The sequence below is a fragment of the Myodes glareolus genome, chromosome 9 (assembly GCF_982192425.1).
Source record: "Myodes glareolus chromosome 9, mMyoGla1.1, whole genome shotgun sequence".
Taxonomy (NCBI): Eukaryota; Metazoa; Chordata; class Mammalia; order Rodentia; family Cricetidae; genus Myodes; species Myodes glareolus.
Window position 1 is genome coordinate 63,509,168 of NC_142034.1, and position 25,939 is coordinate 63,535,106.

At 47.5% G+C, this 25,939-nt stretch overlaps 2 protein-coding genes across 4 annotated transcripts in view; one reads left to right on the top strand and one right to left on the bottom strand.

Moving 5' to 3' along the window:
* Positions 1 to 19,807, top strand: Shmt1 (serine hydroxymethyltransferase 1). 3 transcript variants are annotated; one of them, XM_048448127.3, is made up of 12 exons: positions 1 to 334; positions 3,318 to 3,406; positions 4,862 to 5,007; positions 6,376 to 6,491; positions 6,841 to 7,001; positions 10,392 to 10,473; positions 11,793 to 12,005; positions 14,138 to 14,254; positions 15,825 to 15,947; positions 17,743 to 17,859; positions 18,276 to 18,386; positions 18,597 to 19,807. In XM_048448127.3, the coding sequence occupies exons 2-12, from the start codon at positions 3,338 to 3,340 to the stop codon at positions 18,767 to 18,769; spliced, it is 1,428 nt and encodes a 475-aa protein (XP_048304084.1). In that variant the 5' UTR covers positions 1 to 334; positions 3,318 to 3,337; the 3' UTR covers positions 18,770 to 19,807. The 3 variants fall into 3 exon arrangements, with proteins under 3 accessions (XP_048304084.1, XP_085551154.1, XP_048304085.1); XM_085695028.2 differs by lacking the exon at positions 1 to 334 and adding an exon at positions 2,982 to 3,178; XM_048448128.3 differs by lacking the exons at positions 1 to 334; positions 4,862 to 5,007 and having other exon boundaries at positions 3,312 to 3,406.
* Positions 19,639 to 25,939, bottom strand: part of Smcr8 (SMCR8-C9orf72 complex subunit) — an 11,752-nt gene continuing 5,451 nt past the window's right edge. The window contains exon 3 of the mRNA XM_048448126.3: positions 19,639 to 24,601. Within this exon, the coding sequence (XP_048304083.1) occupies positions 24,148 to 24,601 (454 nt within the window). The 3' untranslated portion in view covers positions 19,639 to 24,147. The remainder of the gene's footprint in view (positions 24,602 to 25,939) is intronic.

Consider the following 25,939-nt stretch of genomic DNA (forward strand, 5'->3'; position numbering starts at 1 on the left):
GTCGCGGCGTGTCACGTGGGCTGTGGGCTGGTTCCCAGAGCACGTGCTGAGCTGTTGGGACTTGGCGGGTTGTCCCGGACAGCGCACTGTGGCTTTCCTGCTGGCGGTGGGGCTCGGGTCGTTCTTCGCGCGCTCTCCAGGAACTCAGCGATCCACCTGCCTCTGCCTCCCGAGTGCTGAGATTAAAGGCCTGTGCCATCACACCACCCTAACCCATTACGGAAAGACCGGAGGCCCGGGCGTGTGAGGCCAGGTCCCGCTACCAAGTGAATTGGAGACCATCCTGGTCCACAGATTGAGACCTTCTCACAAGAACCCATCCGCCTAATACTAGGTATGTAATGTCTAATCTTTGCGGTTGTTTCTTTTTGTTTTGTTTTTTGAGGTGGGGGGGAGTCCCAAGTACCACGTGCTAGCCTCGATCTTGCTGCATAGCCAAGGATGACCTTGAACTTCCTCCAGCTCACCAGCGAGAGCTACCACTTCTGATTTATGGGGTGCCGGGGATGGAACCCCTTGATTTATACATGCTAGTGAAGCTTCTGTTGTGTAATCACTACCTTGGATTTACTAGCACGTCCCTGTTTGTCTGCATCTCCTGGTCTAGGAGATGGATTGGGTTGTGGCGATTTTAGAACTCAGTGCCTCAATTTCAAGGTCTGGAAGTTAGGTGACCCTTGGTTAACTGAAACAAACACGAATGTGGTTCGTTGAGTTAGGCAGTTGCTGGACTGGAAACTCCAGTTTAGGTTCGCTACGGAATTCATTTTAAATTTTTTCCTTGCGGGAATGTCGAAGGGAGGTGAATAATTGTGTTACCCAGGGTTCTGGGAAGGACCAGAAGTAAACTAGGGCTCAGATTCTGGCTCCGTTGTATGGTCCTAGTTAGACAAAGTAACTTTATAGCAGAACACGAAAATGTATGTACGAGACAAGGAAGGCCACCAATCCTGGTCCCTATTACAATAAAAGCAGTAATAGTAATAAATAAATATGGACTTTGGCAAATCTATAGACCTTAATAAAAAAAATGCTGCAATTCCAGTTACACACCTTTAATCCCAGCCCTCAGAAGGCAGAGACAGAGGAACCTCTGAGTCCAAGGCCAGCCTGGTCTAAGGAAAGAGTTCCCGGACAGAACAACCAGGACTGTTAATTTTACACGGAGAAACCCTGTCCCAAAAACAAGCACCAGGTGGTGGCGGTACATGCCTTTAATCTTAGCACTCAGGAAGCAGAGGCAGGTGGATCTCTGTGAGTTCAAGGCTAACCTGGTCTACAGAGTGGTTCCAGGATAGATTCTAGGGAGAGGAGTGGAAGCAAGAATAGACTGCTGAGTTGGGGGGCGGAAAGGAGGCCACTCCTGTAGTTCCCACCTAGGGCTGTCTTGGATCAGAAAAGCCATTGCATGTGGGCCAATGGGCAGCAAGTGAGTCTGTGGACCAGAATGGGGGTGCTGGTGGTACCTAGATAGAGGTGGTGACATGTTCTTCCCAAGGAGGACGGGACTGAATGCACCTTGCCAAAGGATACAAGTCCAGCTCTCCAGAGAAGAGCACTGAGCCTTCGCTCTTGATGGTTAGGAGATAGATATTCCGTTTCCAGCCTTCAGCAGTTAATATGTACTGAAAAGGTTGCCCTTTGGGATTCCCGGAGCAAAGGTCCCAACCTGACTGGTAAAGGCTCTGGTTCCAACTTACCAAGGGTCCAAAAAGGTGTCTGGATTTCCTGGGTGCTAATGTTGGGGGAAGAAACTCACGGGGTGCTTTGCATGCATTGCTGAGGTCACCCGTAAACCTCTCCTTAGGGAGCTGCTAGTGCAGCTGCAGAAGCAAATCTGATGCGTCCGTGCTTTCTCGTGTGCAGCCACATGTTTGTCTAATGATTCCATGCTGGTGTGAATATAACTACTCTGAAAATCCTAATTAGGAATTTTCTGTTTAAGGATGATTGACACTTCCTTTGTCTACCTCTTCCAGAGAGAGAAGGAACCCTACTTTGGAACTCTTTTTGTCTGATTGGGAGTGTGCCCTCTGGGAGAGTAGGCTCTTTGCTCAGGATTGGCTGCTCTCTGTTGGAGGTGTCCTTCCCACAGCAGACCTCCTATCCTGGCCACCTCTTACCCCAGCACTCAATTTTTCACCTATTTTGGGCCTTAGGTATTCAGTATTTATGTTGATCTATGCTCATTGCCCACCCTGAGGAAACCCCATAAAGGCAGGTTCCCCCCACCCCCGATGGATTTATCGACCACAACACAAAAGAGTAGTAGGCAGTGGGACGTCCTTAACTACTTGTCCTGTAAATAAAGTTTGCACAAATTAACAGAAAAGGACAGGAGGGCTGCCAGCCATTGGGTAAAGGAAGAGCTGTGGGTGCAGTGGGTTCGTTTTGCTTTGTTTTGTGTTTTTGAGACAGGGTTTCTGTGTATCCTTGACTGTCTTGGAATTCTTTGTAGCCCAGAATGATACCTGCCTCTGTGTCCTGAGTACTGAAATTACAGGCGTGCGCGACCATGCCCAGACTGAATGCGGTGCTTTTATTTTACATTTAAGTCCTTTATTTTATGTGCATGGCTAAACATTTTCACAACACAGCTTGGTGTTCAGTGCCTAGTCAGAGAGTTTCTTACAGCAAAGTTCCACATGTGCTTTCGCAGAGTCTGAGAGAAATGTGTCCAGGACTGAAGATCGCAGGACTCAATTATAAAATGTTTACTGCATATGGTGGAACGTGCCCATAATCCTAGCACTCGGGAGGTAGAAGAAAGAGGGAGTTCAGAGTCATTTCTAGCCACGTGCCGAGTCTAAGGCCAACCTGGCCCATGTGAGAACAAAGCTATAAAGTGTGCTGCTGGGCATCTTGGAAGGAGCAGCCATGGGGTTGCCTGTGTTCTCTGCTAGTTTATGTTTACCCAGTGACGTCTGAGACCTTGATAAGGAATGTGTACTGCTTCACAGGAACTGACCAGTTCTCTGCCAGTGGAATTGCTTTAAGTAAAGGGTCTGATTGATCATTTAGATGGAGATTACTTCTTCCACTGTAGCTGTGCTATTTACCGTGGGAGATTAGAAAAGACCGATGTATAGCTGGCAGTGCAGGGTTCTGTGTAGAACCCCACCTAGGAGGCTTGGAAGGAGGAGGCTCTAGGGCAGAGCTTTGGAATGAGGAGAATCAGGTCCGAAGTTCAGGAAGGAGCCCCAACTGGCTTCCAGGAATTTGTGCTCTTGTTCACACACACACACACTCCCCACTCAGGGGAGGCTTGCTGGGGTCGACATTGGGACCCACGTGTGCTTTCCCTTTGTTTTACGCAGGAACCACTGCAGCAGCCAACATGGATATCACCCTGTGGTCGTCTCACGAGAAGATGTTGACACAACCTCTCAAGGACAGTGATGCCGAGGTGAGGCTCGGGCCCTTTTCCAGGCTTTTACATTGGTGGCCTTGTTTAGATCACAGTGGGTTTTTCTGTTGTTGCTTTGTGGAGATTTTGTTTGGTTTCATTTCGTTTTGTGCTGTGAGGGGTGGAACCAGGGCCTCACCTGTTAGGCGGGTGTCCACTGCTGTACTGCATTCCTGGCCTCGAAATTGCTCCTTATGACCTTGAGTGGACTGTGGACAGATGGACTTGTAGAGTGACAGACGGGGCTGGGGTGCAGTGTGGTGGCAGAGCATTTTCTTTCCCAACTACATCTCCAGCACCACCAAGGGAGCAGATGGAGAAGCTGTGGTTGATAGTCCTTTGGGGGTAAATGTAGGTATTTCTGAGCTCAGTGCTTGGTGCTCTAGAAAACAGAAAAAAAGGTTGCCCTTCCTTTATACTGCCCAGGAACAGATGCGCTCAAATGCCCTAAAGCAATTTGGTTTTATAACAATTTTATTGATATATTATTGAGTCAAACAGTTCAGTGTTTTAGCATATAATGGTTCTTGATTTATGCCATAGTTATGTTTTAATAAACCCACATAAGTTGAAAATAGGCCAGACTGCACTGAACCTGCTTCTTACCTGTCACATGTTCAGGCGTGGTGGTGTGGAGCATGACAGTTAGGAGTGTGTCCTGTCGTGGGCTCACTGGGCACTGCGGCTTGCTTTGCTGCCCCTGCCCGGCATCAGAATCTCTCTAGCCAGGGAAGGAGACCTGTTCAAAGCTGGAAGTGGCCTTTCCAGGTGCCTTGTGCTTTGCCTTTCTCAAAAACTGAGAAATTGTCTGTGCATCAGCATCTGCATTCATAGTGACATGTAGACATTTTTATACCCGGGAATCCATGAGCAGCTAGCTACCCCATTCTCCCTGCGTTTCCCAACCCTGGGCAACCATTAGTGGAGTTTTCGTTATGTATTTACTAAGACATTTTTTGGAATAAGGTTCGCAGAGATAAGAACTTAGTAACACGTAAGGATAGAATTGAAAATTAACTGGGGTGGTGGTTATGCCTTTAGTGCTGGCAGCGAGGCAAGTGGATCACTGAATTAGAACCCAGCCTGGACCGTATTCCAGGCCAGCCTAGGCACGTAGTGAGACCACATCTCAGCAAACAATAGAAATGAGGTGTACTAAAGCTATCTGAGGGTGACCCTGAGCCTCTGATCATCCCACCTTCACTCCCAGATGTTGAAATTACAGACTGGTGCCAGCAGGTCCTGTTCATTTTGTTTTAGATTTATTTTCTGTTGCTGTTTTCCTAATTAAACTTCTGATCCTCCTTCACAAGCCGAGGGCTGAGATTTCAGGCATGTGCCACCCTCCCCAATTTATTCAATGCTGAGGATCAAACCCAAGGGATAGCGAATGCTAGATAAGCATGTTAGCAACTGAGCTACGCTCCGACCCCATGCCTGTTTCCTTCTGATAAGGTTTACAACATTATTAAAAAAGAGAGCAACCGGCAGAGGGTTGGATTGGAACTGATTGCCTCGGAGAATTTTGCCAGCAGAGCTGTGTTGGAGGCCCTGGGATCTTGCTTAAATAACAAATACTCCGAGGGGTATCCAGGCCAGAGGTGAGTGAGTCGTCTTAAAATCCTGCTCTGACCATTTTGTTTTTATTTCTTGTTATGTGGTTCCGACTGACCTTGAGCTCACTGCACAGCCTAGGCTGACAATTCTGCCTCAGCCTTCCAAGTGCTGTTGAAGTTGGAATTTACAGTGCCTGACTTTCAACTAATATGTAACGTTCAAAAACCTGTAGCTCCCTGGTTCCAGGCTTGTCTTCCCTTCTTGTCCTCTGATGTAACTCCTCCAGTTTTCTGCTGGGTGGGATTCTGTGATCTTCTCAGAGCAGCCACGCTCAGCAGTCCCTGTGTAAGTCCTGTGTAGAGTAGGCTGTCCTCGTCCCTCTGAGTTCAAGTGTTAGAAGCAGGCTTGTCTATGAGAGATGCGGTCCAGGCTTTGGGAAGGGTCATTGTCCTGTAAGAAAGCTGCAGAGAGTGACTTTTGTTCTGAGAACCTTTATATCTGGGATGTGAGGGGGGGAAGCCTGTATCCATTCTCTGAAATGCTTACAATCAGAAGTGTTTTTTATTAAAATATCTACTTGGTTCTTTGGTTAAGCATTCTATATCTGAAACTAGTGCTTCAGAACTTGAAACTTTGTGTGTTTTGTTTTGTGAGTCTTACTATGTAGCCATATAATGTGGTGTGTGGACTAGGTTGGCTGCAAACCTGTGTTGATCCTCCTACCTGTTTTTTAAGTGGCAGCTTTGCAGGCACATACCACTGTCTGATCTTTTGGTTTTGCTGGTTTTTGCTGGGAGTTGAATTTAGGACCTTATGTGCACCAGGCAAGTCTCCTCCACTGACTTACACACTCACCATCTTGAAATTGGTTTGCTGACTCAGAATCTCACTGCATAGCATAGGCTGGCCTCATGCTTCTAAGTTCAAGTGGTCCTCTGTGTGTCTATTACATCCATCATCAGACTATGTGTCTGTCTGTCTATCTATCTATCTATCTATCTATCTATCTATCTATCTGTCACGGTCATTTTAAGGCAAAATGCAGAAGTTGACAGTGATTTTTGCATATGTATGCATTTGTTCCAGTGGAAATGGGGAAAGGTGGATCCTGTAGAGACTGCAATTCTGTCATGAGATACTCTTGTTCCTTTTCCCTCCCTTTCTTTTTTTTCTTGGGACAGGGTCTTTGTATATAGATAGCACCAGCTTCCTCCTGCTTCTGCCTCCCAAGTGCTGGGAGGTGTGCCCCACCAGACCTGACCTAGCTACTACTATGTCACTGGATCTTCACAGCAGCCTTAGAGCAGGATTCACTTCCTCCACCTTACTCTGCCCACCCTTTGGCATCTTTGGCCTCTGCTAGGCACAGAAACTGGACCCAGGGTGGATGTGGACCTTTCTTGTCTTCGCAGGTATTACGGTGGAACCGAGTTCATTGATGAGCTAGAGACACTGTGTCAGAAGCGTGCTTTGCAGGCCTATCATCTGGACCCTCAGTGCTGGGGAGTCAATGTCCAGCCTTATTCAGGTGATCGTTGGGTGCACATAGACCCTGGGTAGCTCCTTAGGCCTAGCTCGATGGGTTACAGCCACCAAGTCAAGTCCTACAGAAACCTCCTAAGTAACAGAGACAAGCCAAGGAATCTGTGCATTTGTCCCCATTGCCCTTGGACTTAGCTCTGCACTCCCCTCCCAAGTAGCATTCTGCCCTGGAACTTACGGTCAGTGAAATTAGGACGGCATTACTTTCTAAGGCTCAAGAAAATCACGGTAATAGCCTGCCAAGTGATTGTCAAACTGTGTAGCCAAGCTCCTGGATGTCCCTTTGTGCCTCGTGGGTAGAAATACTCAGGGCCTCTCTGTTCTCCCTGTTTCAGGCTCCCCTGCAAACTTCGCTGTGTATACTGCCCTTGTAGAGCCCCATGGGCGAATCATGGGCTTGGACCTGCCAGATGGAGGTCATTTGACTCATGGCTTCATGACAGACAAGAAGAAGGTCTCTGCTACATCTATCTTCTTTGAATCTATGCCTTATAAGGTAGGGGTGTGTGTGTCTCCTCAGAACTTCCCTTGTGAGTTGGTGCCCGTGGGGATAAGTAATTGCATTTATACAGCACTGCCACAGCCCCTTCTGCTGGACCTCACTTCCTTGTCCCAAGGACTCCTCAGGCTCTTGGCACACTGGGGACAAAAAGGAAGGGGTGTTAAGGTTTGGACCAAGGCTATAACATGATGGAAGGTATGACTGAGGAAGGATCAGATAGCCAGCCCCCTAGCAACAGCTGGTGGCACAAGTCTGCCTTCACCAAGGTCAGCGGGTACAAGGATGGCAATGTCCCCATCTCTAGCATCAATACTAGCAGCTTCACCATTAATAGCCATAGGCCTCTACAGCCCAGCCCTGTAGCCCCCACCGCTACCCTATTTCACAGACTGTTCTCAGCCATTATTATGGCCCTGTGCCCCATTGGAATCAGTTCCATTAGAGTTAATGCCCACAGCAAATGTTTATGTGTGGGGTTGGAGGGCGTGTGATTCTTTGTATTATCAGATGAACCCCAAAAATGCATATAGGGGGTTGGGGATGTAGCTCAGTTGATAAAAGTACTTGCCTATCATGCACAAAACTCTAGGTTCAACCAGGTGGTGGTGGCTCATGCCTATAATCCTAGCATGCGACAGGCAGAGGCAGGCAGATTTCTGTCAGTTTGAGGCCAGCCTGGTCTACAGAGCTAGTTCCAGGACAGGCTCCAAAGCTACAGAGAAACCCTGTCTCAAAACCAAAACCAAACAAACAAAAAACCCCTAGGTTTGATCTGTAGCCCTGCAAGAGTGTGACTTCCACCTAAAGTACCAGTCCTTAGAAGGTAGTTACAGAGGTTTCAAAAGTTCAAGGCCGCCATGAGGTACTTAAAGTCCTATCTAAAGAAAGGGGAGGGAAGAAGAAAGATAGATTTGAGGCCTCCCCGTAGGTGGTAACACCTGCTTGCTGTCTTAACACTTGGGACGCTAAGATAGAAGGATTATGAAGTTTGAGGCCAGATGAGGCTGCATGAGTTTCAAGTCAGTAAGACCTTGAGTTTAAAAAAAAATAAAAAATAAAACCTAAAAGACCCAACCCAAGGGCTCACATGTACCATTACGATCTGTCTGTTTGACCAACAATGGGAGCTGGAGGTGTCTGGAGCTGCAGAGGACCTAGGTTCAGGTCCCAGCACCCACCTGGTAGCTTATACCTGTAACTCTAGTTCTAGGGGAGCAACACCTTCTGGCCTCCACTGGTACCAGGCACACATATGCAGGCAAAGCACCCATACATATACAATAAATAAATCCTAAAAACAGCTAAGGGTGACTGGATAGAAGAAGGAAACATTCATGCTTTCTATTGTCTGGTAGTGTGGTCCTTCCTGGTGTCTCTCTTTGGGTTATTTGGTGTTCAATATGCTGTCCCTAGTTGTTTTCTGTTGGCAACCATGAAAAAGGTGACTGAATCTTTCTACTCAGCTAAATTTTAGATGTGATTTTCTTCGTGTAATAAATTTGAGGACTGGCAAGATGGTTAAGTGGGCAAAAGTGCTTGTGCCAAGCCTGGTGCCCCGAGTTCAAACCCTAGGACCCACATGGTAAAATGAGAGAACCAAATTCCTTAAGTTGCTTCTGACCTCTGCATGTGCTCCATGGTACTCGTGTGTGTACACAAATATGATGTTGTCATCTTCGTGGATGACTGTGAATTCATTTACTGTGAAATCGGCCACATCTCAGTTGTAGTAGCTACTGTGGGTGTGAGTGACTGTTTTTCTTGAGGATTTCTTGTCACAGATCTTACTGGCTGGCCAGCCTAGAAATTAGATTCCCTCCACCCCCCACCCCCCCACCCCCCCGAGACGGTTTCTCTGTTGCTTTGGAGCCTGCCCTGGAACTTTCTCTGTAGACCATGATGGCCTCGAACTCACAGAAATCCACCTGTGTCTGTGTCCTGAGTGCTGGGATTAAAGGCGTGCGCCTCCACTGCCTGGCTAGATTTTTCTGTGTTTTTTGTTTTTTAGAAGATAGTGTCTTTCTGTCATGTGTGTAAATCAGGCTGGCCTAGAACTCAGAGAGATCCACCTGCCTCTGCTTCTCAAGTGCAGAATTAAAGGCCCAATTTGGAAACCAGATTTTTATACATGGGACAGTATATCCAAGTCCTCTCTTTGGTCTTACATTAGAGCATAAAAGCTGATTTCTATTCTTACGACAGTGAAAGAATTGTGGTAGGGCGTGGCTACTGACATTTTCTCTGTAACCTTTGATGAGGTGTTGGCCAGCTTCGTGCTATCGTTGATTACTCCATGAAGCCCGTTCCTGTGTTCCAATGCCCCGTTTTTCTCAAGCACTGTACTTGCTGCAGCCCTTGGCCATGATAGTACCTGTGGTGGCCTGTCAGGTGTGGACAGGGTGATCTGGCATGGGTCCAGGAGGCACAGCTTTCTGTGGCCAGGCTGCCTCTGCCAGCAGCTCACCAGGGCTGTCTTCTGTCCGCTTTCCTCAGGCCATCTGTCTCTCACTTCATCTCCTGCGCTTCTCTCCTGGACTTAGCAGCTGCCCGGTGAGGGCCAGTGGTTTCTTTCTCCTCAGTGACTGCAGCACTGACCTTCTGTTACTGTTTCTAGTTCACACCTCATACTTGCTTCCATTCCCTTCTGAAAATGGAGGCTCTCCCTCTCTCTGGTCTCCAGTGGGGGCCTCTGCACTGTCCTGCCAGAAAGAAGTTTGCTAGCTTGGGAGTGTGTCAATGCTTCCAGCTGGTATGTCTTGGTTGTTGTTGGGTGTCTAAGATTTAATTTATGTGTATGAGTATCTGTACCTCTGTGTGTGTGTATGTACACGTATGTGTGTGTACATACATATATAAAACGTGTGTGTATCTGGTGCCTGAAGCGGTCAGAAGGTATCAGATCTCCTGGGACTGGAGTTAGACAGTTGTGTGCATCTGTGTGGTGCTGAAACTGAATCTGGGTCCTTTGCAAGAACAGCAAATGCTCTTACTGCTGAGCTATTTCTTCAGCCTTTGTCTTTATTATTTTGGTTGGTCAGTGTCTTATGCTATATCCCAGGCTGACTTTGACTCATGACAATCCTTCAGCCTCAGCTAGTAGCTGGGATTATAAGCTTGGCTGTGCCTTTCTCAATTCCTGGGGTTTTTGTTCTGTAACATGGTGTAGTACCCAGGACTAAGACTCCCCCTTATCCTGAGACCCCTGTGAGGGCTTCCAAGTCTGTGTGCAAACTGAATACATTCTATACTTTTTTATACCCTTGTGCATACTGAATACATTGCCCTGCCCCAGGGCCCGGTCTGTGTTGTGGCATAGGTGGGTGGGCAGGGGGCACTGTGTGACCAGAGGAAGTGGCCAAGCCTGTGTCTTTCTGCTCCCGACAGGTGCACCCAGACACTGGCTACATCAACTATGACCAGCTGGAGGAGAACGCCAGCCTCTTTCACCCGAAGCTAATCATCGCAGGTGAGCGGCAGTTGGAAGCAGCCTGGGTCCTGGGCAGGGCCTCTGCCTCCTCCAGAGAAGAATGTAAAGATACCCCATCCTCCAGCTCACTGTGCAGAGCTCAGACTTGAGACATAGTCTGTCCTTTTAAGACTTGGATTGTAAAGAGCTATCTTCGAGCCAGGCTGCTGACATCTTCATGAGATCAGCTGTGCCTGCTTTCCAGGGTCCATCTTGATTGGGTCTGTGGACAGTTGACATTTGCCCTATTAAAAGGAGGGAGCCAGAGGGTCATTGAACCCTCAGCTGAGTGTCAGACCACTTCTCCCGGCCATTTGTGCAGTTCTGCCCCAAGTGCACGTGGCATCCATGGGAGGCTAGAGTATCTAGGCTGGGGAAGACTAGGGGAAGGGAACTTTCTTCATGCTGTTATGAGGAAGCCATCCATGCTGGCGAGGACTTCCCAGTGCAACTGCATTTGGATCGCCTACACTTCTGTCACTAGTTTCTCACCCATAAGTGAGGCCCAGGAAGCTCTGGTTTCCCGGGTGAACTTGTACTTTGGTTTGTTATTTTAACCATATGAGGGAAAGGTAGACCTTGTTCACGTCCCTCTCAGACAAGAAGTTTTATTTTGTTTGTTTGTTTCTTTCGTTTTTCAAGAAAGGGTTTCTCTGTAGCTTTTGGAGCCTGTCCTGGAACTAGCTCTTGGTAAACCAGGCTGGCCTCGAACTCAGAGATCTGCCTGCCTCTGCCTCCCGGGTGCTGGGATTTAAGGTATGCGCCACCACTGCCCAGCTTTTAGACAAGAAATTTTAACAGCTTACCATCAATAGTGTTTAGTGGATCAGTGATTCAAGCCTTACGTTTTTCTTTTTCTTTTTTTTTTATGATTTACTTATCTTTATTTTATGTGCATTGGTGTGAAGGTGTCAGTTCCCCTGGAACTGGATTTTCATACAGTTGTGAGCTGCCATGTGGGTGCTGGGAATTGAACCCAGGTCCTCTGGAAGAGCAGTCCGTACTCTTAACCACTGAACCATTTCTCCAGCCCCCGCCTTAGGTTTTTCTTAACATGTATAAGAACACAGGGGTGTTTTTGCTTTTTAAAATTAGTTTATTGTTTTAAAACAAGTTTCATTGTGTAGCACTGGCCTCTGCCTTCCAAGTGCTGGGATTAAAAGTGTGCACCACCACACCCAGCTTAGGGATGGTTTTGAGGGCACACTACACATTGTCCTCAAAGATCAGGGGGGAATCTCCTTGCAGATGTGTCCATTAGAGGCCAGCTCAGCTGCCTGGACACCTTTGATGTTACCATGTCTTCTCATCTGTCTCAGGGACCAGCTGCTACTCTAGGAACCTGGATTATGCACGTCTGCGAAAGATTGCTGATGACAATGGCGCATATCTCATGGCAGATATGGCACACATCAGTGGGCTGGTGGCGGCTGGCGTGGTACCTTCCCCTTTTGAACACTGCCATGTGGTGACCACCACAACCCACAAAACCCTGAGAGGCTGCCGTGCTGGAATGATATTCTACAGAAAGGGTAAGTGCCGACATGCTGGGACAGGCAGAGGGTGGGCTAACGTTTCCTGTATGGAAGAAATCGGAATAACTCTGGACTGTGACTTCTGGAAAAGACCTTGTGCTCGGGAGTCTCGGGGAAGAGCAGTGATGGACAGCTTTGGCCTCAGTGTGTGTGACAGGAAGGGGCGTAGCCAGTGTCCTGCTCACCTGACCCCACAGGAAGAGGGTTGGGGTAGCCAAGAGGCTCCAAAGTACAATAATATTTTGATGAACTTGTTATAATCTAGTCTATTTATCAGTGAATGAGTTTTTATTTTTAAAATAACCATTGTTGATGGGGATACTCACATGTCACAGTGTGTAGAGGACAGAGGACAACTTTTGAAGTTGGTTTTCTCCTTCCATTGTGGGATCCAGGGATTGGACTCCGACTGACAGGGTTGGACAGCAAGCACTTTGCCTGCTGAGCTATCTCCATGGAGCTCATAAAGAAAGACTAACTGGGGGTGGGTATGGTGGTACACACCTATAATCCCAGCTTGAAACAGGAAGGTCAGAGGCTGGCCTGAGACTTTGTCTCTAAAGGGTGGGGGCGACAGTGAGACTAACACTGACACCCAATAATAACTAAACTATAAAGCATTGATACAGGAGGTTGGCATGGCAGTGAGGTGGTACATATCTGTAATCCTGCACTTTGAAGGCATAGACAGGAGGCAGCTGCAAGTTTCGGGGCAGCCTGATTATCATAGTAAGTTCTAGTCCAGCTAGGGCTAGAGAGTTCAGAATTGTGTTTCATGCATAAAACAAATAGAAATAACCTCTGTATGAGTTTTATCGTTTTAGTAAGGTGTTTCTCTTCCCACTTCTTTATACCCCACCTCTACATATTCTCCCCTTATTCTGGAGTTCCCACAGTGGTGAGTCATATCAACAGTGATGTAGCCCACAGTCTTGGAGTAGAGGGAAACTCGCCTTCCAGTGTCTTACCCTGGCAGGATCGTGAGGGCAAATCCTAGTCAGGTGCCGCCTCAGTCTTCAAGGTCCTGCGGCCTCTGAGGACTTTTGTCATTTTCCTTGGAGTTGTGGAGTTGTTGGTTTGTTGTTTGGTTGTTCTGGTTTTGAAACAGAATCTCATGCTGTAGCACAATCCTGTCTCAGCCTCTCAAGTGACCAGATTATAGGTGTGAGCCAACAGGCTAGGTTCTTGGGTTGGCATTTGAGGAGACCTTTAGTGTGTCTGCTGTGTTCAGTGGATTTGTTGGCCCTCAGCCAGTAAGATACAATCTGGCCTCTTTTGCTGCTGTGCTATCTCAGGCCACAGGCGGCTTCTCTGGGTCTTGTTTCCTCATCTCTAGAGCGGAGAGTGCCGCAGTAGCACCCGTGCCTCTAGACTGTTTGGGGGATTCGGTGAGTTGACACCAAGTGCTTCTGTAGCCGAACTTGGTTTACGAGAATATGTAGGTGATAGTGACGCTTACCGTTGAATAGGAATTATTTTTAACTTTTTCTCACGAATAGTCATCCTAGCATTGATGCCATCTTGTCACTGTCACTTTCCACACAAGCCCAGTGACTGAGTTCAGTCCCCAGAATCCACATGAAGTAGAGAACCAAATCCACAAAGTTGCCCTCTGACCTTTGCCATGGTATTTGCCATAGTACATGTGTATTCACATGCATATCATGTCCGTACACAATAATAACTTCATGGGTTTCTTTGTAGCCCTGGCTGTTCTGGAACTTGCTCCGCAGACCAGACTGGTCTCAAACTCAAGAGATCCTCCTGCCTCTGCCTCCTGAATGCTGGGATTAAAGGTGTGCACCTCATGACCTTGCTAGAGTTGTGTTTTAATTAAGGGAAAAGGGAACCAAGCATGGCGTCACATTCCTTTAATCTCAGCACTTGGGAGGCAGAGGCAGGCAGATCTCTACGTTCCAGAACAGCCTGGTCTACATAGCAAGACTGTCTCAAAAAGTGGGGGGAAAGCGGGCGCAGGTGTACAACTGAAACCAGCAATCCAGTCAGTTGTCCATCTGCAAGGGCCTTTGCTCTGCCATTGTAAACCCGTCCAGGTCGGGCTGACTGCACTTTATCGATTTGGCTATGAGTCAAAGGTCTGTCTGCTAACATCCTAGTTTCCTTACCAGGTGTACGCAGTGTGGATCCCAAGACTGGCAAAGAGATTCATTATGAACTGGAGTCTCTCATCAACTCTGCTGTGTTCCCAGGCCTCCAGGGGGGGCCCCACAACCATGCCATTGCTGGTAACGTCACCAAGTCTACTGGAGAGCCCCTGGGTTGCACCCTACATCACAGCCCCGTGAAGTCTATACTTCCCATCCTAGCTGTCCTCCAGAGGACGTTCCTGGACTTCCACACTGGAGAAGGAACTTGGGAGAGAGTGTGTGTACAGGAAAGGGGAGGTGGTCAAAAGTGGAGCAGGGGAGGACGGGGAGAAGTGACTGTTGAGCTCAGATGGCCTTCCTTAGGCAACACTGCAGCAGGGCAGATACCTGAAAGATGAGTAGAGCCGGCAGAGAAGAAAACTAGGACCCAGTCCTACGGGACAAGCTGCTTCTCTTCCACATCCCCATACCTGTGGGGGTATAGGCTCCCACTTTATGACCTTTGCACCTTGAACCCTGGCTACAGCAGTGACTCCTGGGTTCCACAGGAGCCCTACAGGCTCTCTTCTCCTTTTCTCCCCTATTTGGACACAAGGCTTAGAGATAACTACTTGCATTCTGAATCATCTCGCTGTCATTGTGGCATTAACTGTGGTACTCGCTGGTACTGAAGCACTCAGGACAAGGTGGGGTTTCTCAGGCGGACATCAGTGTGTACACTGATACGAAAGAACAGCACATGGGGGCTGGAGAGATGGCTTAGCAGTTAAGATCACTGGCTGCTCTTCTAGACTCAGTTTCCAGTACCTACAGGGGATTCATAACTATCTGTAACTCCAGTTTCAAGGAATCCAATACTTCTGGTCTCTGCAGGGACCAGGCATGCAAGTGATGTATACACATACATGCAAGTTAAACACCCATAAGCAAAAATGGGGCATAGTGGCACATGCCTTGAATCCTAGCACTGGGGAGGAAGAGGCAGACAGATCTCTGACTTGGAAGCTAGTTTAGCTTAACATAGCCCGTTGGTGAAGCACAACAGATGCCTGAGATGTGGTGGGCTCTGGGCCGGTTTCCAGATTTCCCCATTGCGGGGTCTGCTTAGCTCTCATGGTTCTTGCTACTGAAGATACCAGGCTTGCTGGTCCAAGTGTTTCCACAAGCAGACAGGTGCTCCATACCAGGACATCAGTGTGTACATTGAGCGTGGTGCTCTGCTTCTCGTCCCTTGTAGTCAAACAGCCCTCATGAGTAATTACAAGGGTGTCAGTGCTCCGAGGTGGTGAGGGGGCAAGCAGGCCGTTCTTTCTGGGGCATAGCTCAGAATGCTGCATTATGTCACTGACTTCGTTCATCCAGAGATTCATTCCCACATACCAAGCATGAAAGGACTAAAATCCATCCTTGTGGTAATCAGAATACACTAGGCTTTCATCCCTAGAGATAAGCTTATCTCCAAAGCAGTCCTTGGGGAGTGACTTTAGTGATGTGTGCAAGGGTGGTAGGGTAATTATAGGGCTAAAACAATGGGAATGGGATGTAGCACAACCACGATCTTGGGTTCTATCCCTAGCCATGTGAAAGAATAGAAATAGATAATTGGTCAAGGGGGGAGGGTGATACAATAGTTACAGATACTGGGTTCCCTGAAAAAAAGACCTGCTCCTGAGTCAACACCTGTATTTAAATCTGTCTCCTTGTCCAGGTGTTGCTGTGGCCCTGAAGCAAGCCATGACCACAGAATTCAAAATCTACCAGCTCCAAGTGGTGGCCAACTGCAGGGCTCTGTCTGAGGCCCTCACAGACCTAGGCTACAAAATAGTTACAGGTATACTAAATGCTCACAAAATTGGGCTGACCTTTCTTGGGTGGGTATATTGAAGTCTTGCCTCTTGCTTCATCTGGTCAGGGTGTGGTTTGCCACCAATGCATTGACTCTTGCCACCTCACACAGCTGAGCATACCCTCAGCTGTAGTTCTTTCCCTTCTGTGTGTTTTAGCAACTGCCATGTGATACCCAATATGCGGACTACACATTCTGGATAACAGAGATGTCAGATTACAGCTGTCACCCACTTGCAAGTGGCAAAGTCAGGATTCTTCCACTTGCTGATAGCTCACACCATCCATGAGGCCAGGGCACAGTAGGCTTTCCCTGGTTCCTCTCATGTATGATGACAGCCTTGTGACATGCCAGTCTATTTTTCTTTTTTTTTCTTTGACCTGGGATCTTTGGAATCATTCCTGCAGTACAGCCTGGGGCTGAAGTAAACAATGGTCTTCCAAGGCCACACCATGGTTTAAAAAGAGTTCAAAGTGGAAAGACCTAGAGGCTCAGGATCTTTATGACCTTGGGCTTGGTCCAGAAAGTTCTGTTATTATTGCTGTCCTCCTCATCGGTTAGCCGGCTGTGTCTATAAAAAGTGCCTGAGGTAATCAGCGTAACACAAAGACAGACTAGCTCACTTTTGGAGTATGTGGTCAAGTCCACAGTAGATTAACCCAATTAGTCCCTTTACTTTTGGGCAGGTACATCATGGTGGGAGCTTGTGGTGAACCACAGCCATTTAATTCACAGCCAGGGAAGAAGAAAGAAGAGAAGGGCTGAGATCCCATAGTCTTTCAGTGACCTAAAGACCTACTAAGCCTGTCTTTTGGGGGACAGGGTGAGTGTCTTTTTGAAACCGTTTCATTACATAGCCCAGGCTGGCCTCCAGTTCCAGAATGCATCATAGTGGCCAGCATCTGACCCATCTCTACAGGTTCTGTTACCTTTTGGTAACGCTAGAAGAGAGAGCAGGCCTTTAACACCATGAACTTTTAGGGAACCCTTGAGATCTGAATCTTAGCATTATTTATGTCACTAGTACTTATATCCTTTGGAATCTGAAGGCTCTGAACACAAACCAGATGCCTAAAAAGTTTGGATTAGCATTTTTGTGTTGGGGATGTTCAACCAATAAGGTCTAGCAAATATTCTAAAATATGAAAAAAAAATCCTCAAATCTCAAAACACTGCTTCTGGTCTTGAACATTTTGAATGATGGGTTTTGCCAGTCTGTTTTGCCATGGGGTTTAGAACAAAAGCACAGAGCGTCCCGAACATATATGGTCATTACCCCATCTCCAAGGTTAATTGCGCCTCTACTATAACTACTCCGGCACTACTCAGAAGGAGCTCTTTTGTTGTTTTGGTTTGAGTTTGGTTTTTTGGGACAAAGGTCTTACTATGTAGTCTTGGCTGGCCTAGATACTCCTGGCTGGCCTTGAATTCATTTGTGATCCACCTGCCTCTGCCCAGTGATGGGTGGGACTGATTTCTCATGCCTATCCCAGAGTCTTAACACTGGCATCAGAAAGGCTGGGGATGTGGCTCAGTGGTAGAGCGTTTACCTAGAGTCATTTGTCACAGAATATGAGACCTGAGTGCTCCTCACCTGTGTGGGTCTCCACCATGTCACGGCACAGGCAGTTAGAAGCTCTGCACCCCTTTATATGGCCAGTTATGCCATGTCCTCTTCCCAGTTCCTAGTGGAACATCTTCGCCCACCTCTCCAGAACGGCAGGTTCTTTTCCTTGTGTAGCCAACCTTCTAATTCCATTTTATCCAACTCTGTTTCCAGGTGGTTCTGATAATCATTTGATCCTAGTGGATCTCCGTTCTAAGGGTACCGATGGTGGAAGAGCTGAGAAGGTACTAGAAGCCTGTTCTATTGCCTGCAACAAGAATACCTGCCCAGGTGAGACTCCTCTGTGGTCATTCCTTTCACGGCCCTCCTATCTGCATTTCTTTCAGCTAGTGTTGGAGTTGACGAGAGTATTCAGCTCAGGAGACCGACCACTGTAGGGAAGGGCAGAAAGGAAAGGACAATCGAAGTGGCACAGCTGTAAGAGACAGGAACTTTTTAAACCAAGTAGCATTTCTCCTGTCAGGCCCACACGGATGTTAACCTCTGAAGGACCGAGCCACCCCCACAGGACTGCTTTTCATCAGTTAATACAGTGGCCCACATGCCTTACACCCTAGTTTTGAAGTCAGTCACTTCCTTGCTAGATCAAGTTGGGATTCACAGACTAGGATCTTTGCCCAACTTTCTTTTGAAAATACGTGGGCACAGTGTGTTTGATGCAGCTCAGGATCTTGTTTATCTCAAAGGTGACAAGAGCGCATTACGGCCCAGTGGACTGCGACTGGGGACCCCAGCATTGACATCCCGTGGACTTTTGGAGGAAGACTTCCAAAAAGTTGCACACTTTATCCACAGAGGTAAGGAAGGGTGAGGTATTGGAAGTTCAAATGTCTTGCTTGTGTGTATAGTTGCTCATGTGTTTTAGTAGCTAAGACCCAGCCATGGGTGAAAGCTGGTCTACAAATCCCTCTTTGTCTATTGACAAAGGACACAGTCCAGAATCATCTAGTTATAGCAGGATATGTAGTGAAGGAAGCCCCAGTTGGCACTCACTGTCTTTTGCACAGGGATAGAGCTGACTGTGCAGATTCAGAGCGACATGGCCGTGAGGGCCACACTGAAAGAGTTCAAGGAGAAGCTGGCGGGGGATGAGAAGTACCAGAGCGCTCTGAGGACTCTCCGGGAAGACGTGGAGAGTTTTGCTTCCAACTTCTTACTACCTGGATTGCCCGACTTCTGACAGTCCAATCCATGAGGGTAGGACTGTTCCAGGACCCTCTGAACCCTGTGCTCTCTCAAGACCACCAAGCTGCCCTGTAGTAGGCCACTGAGCCTGCACTACTTTGGAGGGTGTTTCTGACAGGCTGTTCTTATTTCAGAAATCTGGGACAGGTTATCAAGGACTATAAATTTGAAATTTCACTTCTTAACAGCTGTATATAACTAATTATTCTGGAAAAAAGTACTGTGTAGTCATTTGTTCTCACTTATTGATTGCAGTATGAGGCAGAGCTATTAAAGATTCCAGAATTCTCCTTTCTCAGTGGCCCTGTGGCAGGTAAGGAAATTTTCAGGTTCATCCTTGTGTTTTCTCTTCTTCCTGTTCTGTTGCCCAGTAGAATGGAGAGGAGCTCTGAGTTTTCTGCTCTGAGCTTAAGACTATAAACAAGACAGTTGTAAGCAAGACTTAGAAACAGGCGCTGGAAAGATGGCTCAGCACTGGCTGCTCTTTCCAAGGACCCTGGTTTAACCCCCAGTACTCACACGATGGATCACAATCATCTGTAACTCCAGTTCCAACACCTTCTGGCTTCTGAGGGCACCAGGTAAACATGAGCTGCAGACATACATATGGGCAAAATAGCAATACTCATAACATTTTGTTTTAAAGAAAAAAACACCGACGGCAGTTTGAATTACCTTATAGAAAGGCTATGGTGTCACTGTCACTTAGAGGGAATGCACGTACTCAGTATGTATTCATGCCTAGGACACAAACTATAGAACTGGTTGTCCCTATAGATGTGAAAATCCCTTTCTGGTTTGAGAATCAGCAGAGGCCAAAGGCTTTGTGTTATATCAGCTGCTTGTAATTAGGAACCCAAATGCCACCTTCCCAAAGAGTCTTTATTTTTCACATGGCTAAATTGCAAACCAATTTAATACACACAAATTTTTATCCACAGAATGTCTACAAGAATTATAGCTTTAAAAAATACAACCAATTTTTATATTTTAAAAATATCTGAACTCAAATAAATTAATATTTTTAAAAGTACACTCCTCATACTATTTGTTTGGCATTTACTCTGGTTAAACTTTGTGCATAATGCCTGTGGTACACGGTCACATCAGCAGTGCTCTGGTTCCACTACTGGGACTGCAACTTGCAGGTTGGGACACATATTCACAGACATGGTGGAACATGCAGTAATAAAATAGCTTCTTAGAAAATAGCAAGAGTTCATTGCAGACTGTGCTGCTCACTAACTGCTGTATGCCTCAGTCCAGCCTGCAGCTCCAGCTGGCCAGTATTAGAGTTTGCCCAAGGCTCCCTGGGAGCTGGTCCATCGTTGGTACTGTCTCCACCATGTGAAGGCAGTTGTGTCCGTTTCCGTGGGGTGTGGTGGCATACTGGTCCCCTCATCTCTGATTGTGGGGCCACTGAACTACTTTAGCAACCTTAAATCCAGGGACTTAATTCCTGCCTAGTTGAAGAAAACTACACAGCTCCAAGCTGGGCCTCTTGGGGACCTATGCTGTAAACCACCAACACACCAACACTGTAGGATGCTTTTTCCCCACTGCTACATCTCATCTGTTCCTGCTGTTCCTTCCCTAAGCTTTAACGTTACCAAACCTTACTGGACCAAGGGCTCAGGGAAACTGTGTTTAAGCTCAAGCAAGGTTTTGCTTTCAGAGCAAAAGGAATCTAAACCTTGCTCCTTTCTGCAGTGTGTCCCTTAAAAATTCCAGTTTGATCACAGTTTTAGGGTAAAGCCAGAAAGCTGGCTATTCATTTCAAAGTACAAGCCAAGGCACTTTCTTAGGAGCTTTCTAGGGAAGTAGAAAGTAGCCTGGATGGCTACTGCCATGAGGGTTTGGTACCTCCAGAGGCCCTACACCTGATGATGCATCATCTCTGACTGGGTAAGCTACTGCTACCCAAACATTTGGGAGATAAACCATGGTGGCTCTAGCACAGGACATTGGTCCAGTATATAGCACTCAGGCTGGGGAGTGGCATAGACTGAGCAATGTAGGAGGTGGCCAAGATGCATACAAGATAACCTAGAAGCTTTGCCTCCATCCAGTACCACACAGCACTGCTGGTTTTGATACTTGGCAAGGGAGAAGGGAGATCTCCTGACCTTCCTAGAATTATGTTGAAATCCTTGTACTTTAAATATGGCAACTGATCTAAAATAAAGGAGTTAAAAGTCAGATTAGAAATGACAGGTCATTACTGAAGTCCAGTTCCAAGTTTAAGAGTAACTTCAGCCACTTCAATAGCAAATCATGGAGGGGTTAAAACATTTATTTTTGAGACAAGGTCTGTGTAGACTAGGCTGGTCTCGAACCCGGAGATTCACCTGCCTCTGCCTCCTTTGTGCTGGGATTAAAGGCGTGCGCCACCACCACCTGGCTGAATTAAAACATTTTTAATCCAAGGTTCTACTGAAGGGAAATGGTGAGGCAGGAGATGGCAACTCAAGCCAGTATGTTCCAATGTCCCCAAACACTATAGGGAAGACTGTGGACTGACCTCAGCAATGGAGCATGTGAATGTCCAGTAACATACAAGCATTACTTGTACAATGGTAAAAGTAATGTACCAGTTCAATTGGATGGTTCTTAAACTAGACAGCTTTAGAAATAGGAAGGCAAATAATTGCTTGGCAGTCAAATTGAAATAAACCTGACTTGCCAGTTTTACTGCCAGAATTCAAAATGATAGGAATAAAGAAGGGGCTCTGTTATCCTTCTGTGGGGTGTTTTTAATAGGATAATTTAAAGTAGCCAGCCTAGGGATACAGCTCAGTTGGTAGGGTGCTTGCCTAGCATGTATGAAGTTCTGGGCTCATTCCCCAAAACTGTATAATCTAGGCATGACAGACCTGCAAAGCATGCAGAGGCAGGAGGATCAGAAGTTCAAAGTCATCGTTGGCCATATGAGGCTGTCTCAAAAGAACAAAACAAACAAAAGCCTTACTAGCCTAGAAATTGAGAAACACTTCAGATGGAAACCTTTTGTTCTTTGAGACAGGGTGTCATTATGTGGCTCTGGCTAGTCTGGAACTCATGTAGGTCAGGGTAACCTCTAGCTCACAGAGAGCCACCTCTTGAATGCTAGGATTAAAGATATGTGCCACCACGCCCAATGACAAATGAAAATTCAAGGAGTTGAGTCCTGCTGCATAGGTCTCCACAGCATCAAAGTGTGTAGAAATACTACTTCTAAAGGATTCCAGTCCTCCACAGCAGAGGAAAACTCGGTCCAAACTCAGCCTCTATGACTAAGACCCTGAGAGGAAGCATGCTTTCAGCACTAAGTAATCCTTCCAAATCACCAAGCCTAAATCCAGTCGCTGGGTCTGGTGGCACACACCTATCATCTCAGCAACTGGGATGTGGAGGCAGAAGGATCAAGAATTCAGGGTTATCCTGAATTCATACTGAATTTAGACCCATTCTGGGTTAACATGAGATCCTGTCTCAAAAACAAAACAAAAAAAGTAAATCCTAGAGACGCCATTTCCACAGCTGCTACACAAGACTGTTGTGCCCACTCCACATCAGTCATGGCTTTGTCTTCTGAGTCACCCTGTGGCTGAATGCCAATTGCACATGGAGCTCCACTTCAGACCACTGAAGTTTGTTTTCAGTATCCAGAAGGCCAAGTGTGGCTGCAGCTCTCCCGCCTTTCTCAGTGTAGGGAACAGTGTTGACCTTCGAGTCCCCATGCTGAGGTAGTACCAGAAACTGACCACCTCCCAGCCTGGCTCTTGAGCTCCATAACACATTCATCCTTGGAGGCCTGAGGAAACGCCACTTTGCCAACCAGCCAAAGTCGCATCTAGGAACTCTGAGAAGCAATAGCAGATGAGGGAGCCCATGAGGAGAAACCACAGCTGCTAAGGTGTCTGTAAATACAGTGACAAAATCCTGGATCTCTGTCAAAGCCTCAGAAACAAAGCCACATACTGTCTAAGTGAAATGGGGACCATGACCTGAAGCCATGAACCAGAACCAACAGGCTGCAACTTCGTGTCAAACGCAGGAGCAATATGCTGCCAAGCCATCTTTGGTTACTTGGCTTCTACAGGGTTCCTTCTTGTGAGAGACCTCAGTGGTGTGGCCAGCTGAGAGACCTGAGTGCAGGGGACACAGCATCTAATAGATGCACGCACAGGGCTGATCCATGATCCAGGTTCAATTTACTGCAGGGTTGTTTTTTGTTTTTTTTTTTTTTTTTTTTTTTGAGCAAATTAAAAAAGGAGCAGTAACAACCAGAGCTCCTATTTAGGGAGAAAACACTTTTAAACAGGTCTCACACTTTCCAGACTGAGGAGTGCTCCATGTAGCACATGAGGCATAGCAGAAGCAGCTGCAACAGGAGTCCCAGGGAGGTCATGATGATGGCCACCAGTGGGTCAGGTAGGGACTGAAAGGGACACACATGGGGATGACTGTAAGGATGGAGGTGCACACTGCCTCTCAGGTATGGATCTATAGTCTATAATGATAGCCACCAGAAGCTGGAACAGGATAGCCTTGCTCCTAAGTTCCAGTCAGAACTCAGTTGTCACCAAGCCCCTAGGCCGCAGGAGAGGTAACAGAGTGCTACATCCCTTTCCAGGGGTGTTTGAGTTAATGCTGTGGCCGAGAAGAGCCAGTGGGCAGCTCCTGCCATACAAGTGGGGAATGGGCTAGGGCCCACTTCATCTACACCCCTGAAGGTTCTCATATGGGCTATAGCCATTTGACACCTGCTTCACATCCAGGACCACTGTAAGGACCCCCAGGGACTCAATAAGCACTTCCTTGACAGAGGGGAAGATAGGACAAGGGGCCACTTCTGCATCCCCCAGAGCCCAGATGTGTCTTTCTCCAACTGTCCAGAGCACTTTTCCTCCTGGTCCTTGTTCAGAAGCCTCCCCTCAGTTACTGGGCTCCAGGAAGCCAAGTAAAGGGCCTTGGTAGAGGTAGATGGAGGTGATGGCTGTCTTGTTCCTACACACACCAATTCCCAGGCTGATTCTGCCACTGGTGTCATCTGGGCTTTGGCTACTTAGCTTCATCTTTTCCAGCCCCAAAGGGTCTGGAGCTTTCTTCTTCCTGCCCAGACTGTTGATCCTTGGAGAATTAAGGACAACCCCTATTTGACAGCTACTTCCCCATGGAACCAAGAGCAGCCACTTCTGGAGAGCCAGGCTCCACCTCTGCTTGGCCCACTTCACACACTGCCCAGGGCTAGATGGGAACCACGACTGCCACCTGTTTCCTTCCTGCTGACATCAGAAAGCTCAACACTCCAGCTCAGGCAACCATTTAGTCACACCGACCTTTTCCCTTCCCATACCGAGTCACAGGTCTTGGTCATGGTAGCTGGAACCCTTAGATTTTATACAAAAAGCTGGGGACATAGTCAAACCTGAGTAGGGGTTGGATGGTCTCAGGTGACTCCTGCATGTAGTGCAGTTTCAACAGCTCAGCCAGGTACTGCACCACCCTGATGTCCTCATTCACGAGTCCCAGGTTGAGCTTGAGGAAGCTGGCTTGTCTGCTGGCCACGGCTTCTTGTGTCTCCCCACTGTGGGCAGGCAGATGCAGGTGGTGGCAGAAGGTGTAGAGGAATGCCTTGGAGCAGAGCTGGGTGAGCATGCTCTGGACGTGCAGGTAGTATGTGCTTCCTCTCTTGATCTGGGTGCGATGGTCGGCCAGGCGGGGTACCAGTGTTCCCCTGTACAGGGGGCAGCGTAGGGTCTTGCTGTCCAGGTCCAGGATGCTCGTATAGCGACTGTAACGGCTCAGGGTATGGAGGGTACCCATACTGGCAGGGGAGGCCACTCTGAAAAAGATAGGCCAAGGTCAGAAAAGGTAAGGGTTGGAAAACTGGAGGCAGATACTTAAGAGATGAGGCTTACTGTCCCCAAACTAACTCCCTCCCAACTAGAGGAAGTTCAAATGCTTTGGTTCCCGAGGCCCTGGGCAGTTTGATTCCTGATGGCCTCTGAAGCATCTATTACTTGACTAAATGGATGCTCCACAGAATGAGCCAAACTTTCAGTGGTGCTCTAGGAGCCCCTGGCCGTCTGCTGTCCCTGGAATCCTTCACGGCAGATGGAAGCACTTGCAGGCCTCCCTCTTCCTTTACCCTTTCTGAGCCTCATCTCTGAGATCTGGGTCACCAGCATGACAAACTAAGTCATCTAGGATGGGACCTGGCCTTCAGTGGGTGCTGCTATCACTGTTACTACTCTGAGCCCACATCCACCCAGTGTGGTGGCTGATGGGGAATTCTCCATTCTAGAGACCTGGAATGGCTGAGCTGCATCTCCCTCAGTGCTATGTCCCCAGTGCCAGCAGCATGTGTTCCAAGGGAATGAAGTGGAACAGTCCAACTGCTCAGCCTTCCAAGGCTGTTCCCTAAAAACCTCCCTCAAGTTTCTCAGAAAGGCATAAGTTCCTTTTCTTCCCATCTCTGTTCTAAGCATGCTTTCCCTAATACTGAGCTTTGCTCTCCAATGCTCCCCTCCCTGCCAGCTGGCTTCTTGTCCACCATGTGGCTGACCTCCATGCCTAGTTCAAACAGCAGGGTGCTCTAGGTCTCTCCTCTTTAAACTCCCACCTTTGAGTCTGTAATAAACTTCTAAAAGTAAAACAAAACAAAAATAGCCTTCCTCAAGAGGATGGGGTAGGGGGTAGAGTAGTAGAAGGTTTGTCTGCCATGCACAGGTCAGGGTTTCCATTGCAGCATAAGAAAACAAAAGCTCTCCTTTAGAGCAGTCTTTCCACGAGCATAGGCATTCCCTGCAAGCCTAGCAAACAGAACTGACAAGATTTTACAGGCGACCTTCCTCTAACATTTAGGGCACGATATATATATTTTAAGATTTATTTATTATGTATACAACACTGCTTCCATGTATGCTTGCATGCCAGAAGAGGGCACCAGACCTCATTATAGATGACTGTGAGCCACCAGGTGGTTGCTGGGAATTGAACTCAGGACCTTTGGAAGAACAGTCAGTGCTCTTAACCTCTGAGCCATCTCTCCAGCCCCTTAGGGCACAATATTATACGAGAAAAAAAAAAAAACACCACTGGGACCGCAGCCATTTTTTCCTTGGTGCATCTCATAATTATTTACTGAGCATCTGAGCATCTATTACCTAATCAGGCATTG

Coding starts and splice junctions, on each gene's coding strand:
- Shmt1 (XM_048448127.3), top strand. CDS start 3,338: ATGGATATCACCCTGTGGTCGTCTCACGAGAAGATGTTGACACAACCT. Junction 7,002..10,391: donor TTGAATCTATGCCTTATAAG/GTAGGGGTGTGT, acceptor TGCTCCCGACAG/GTGCACCCAGACACTGGCTA. Junction 10,474..11,792: donor CCCGAAGCTAATCATCGCAG/GTGAGCGGCAGT, acceptor CATCTGTCTCAG/GGACCAGCTGCTACTCTAGG.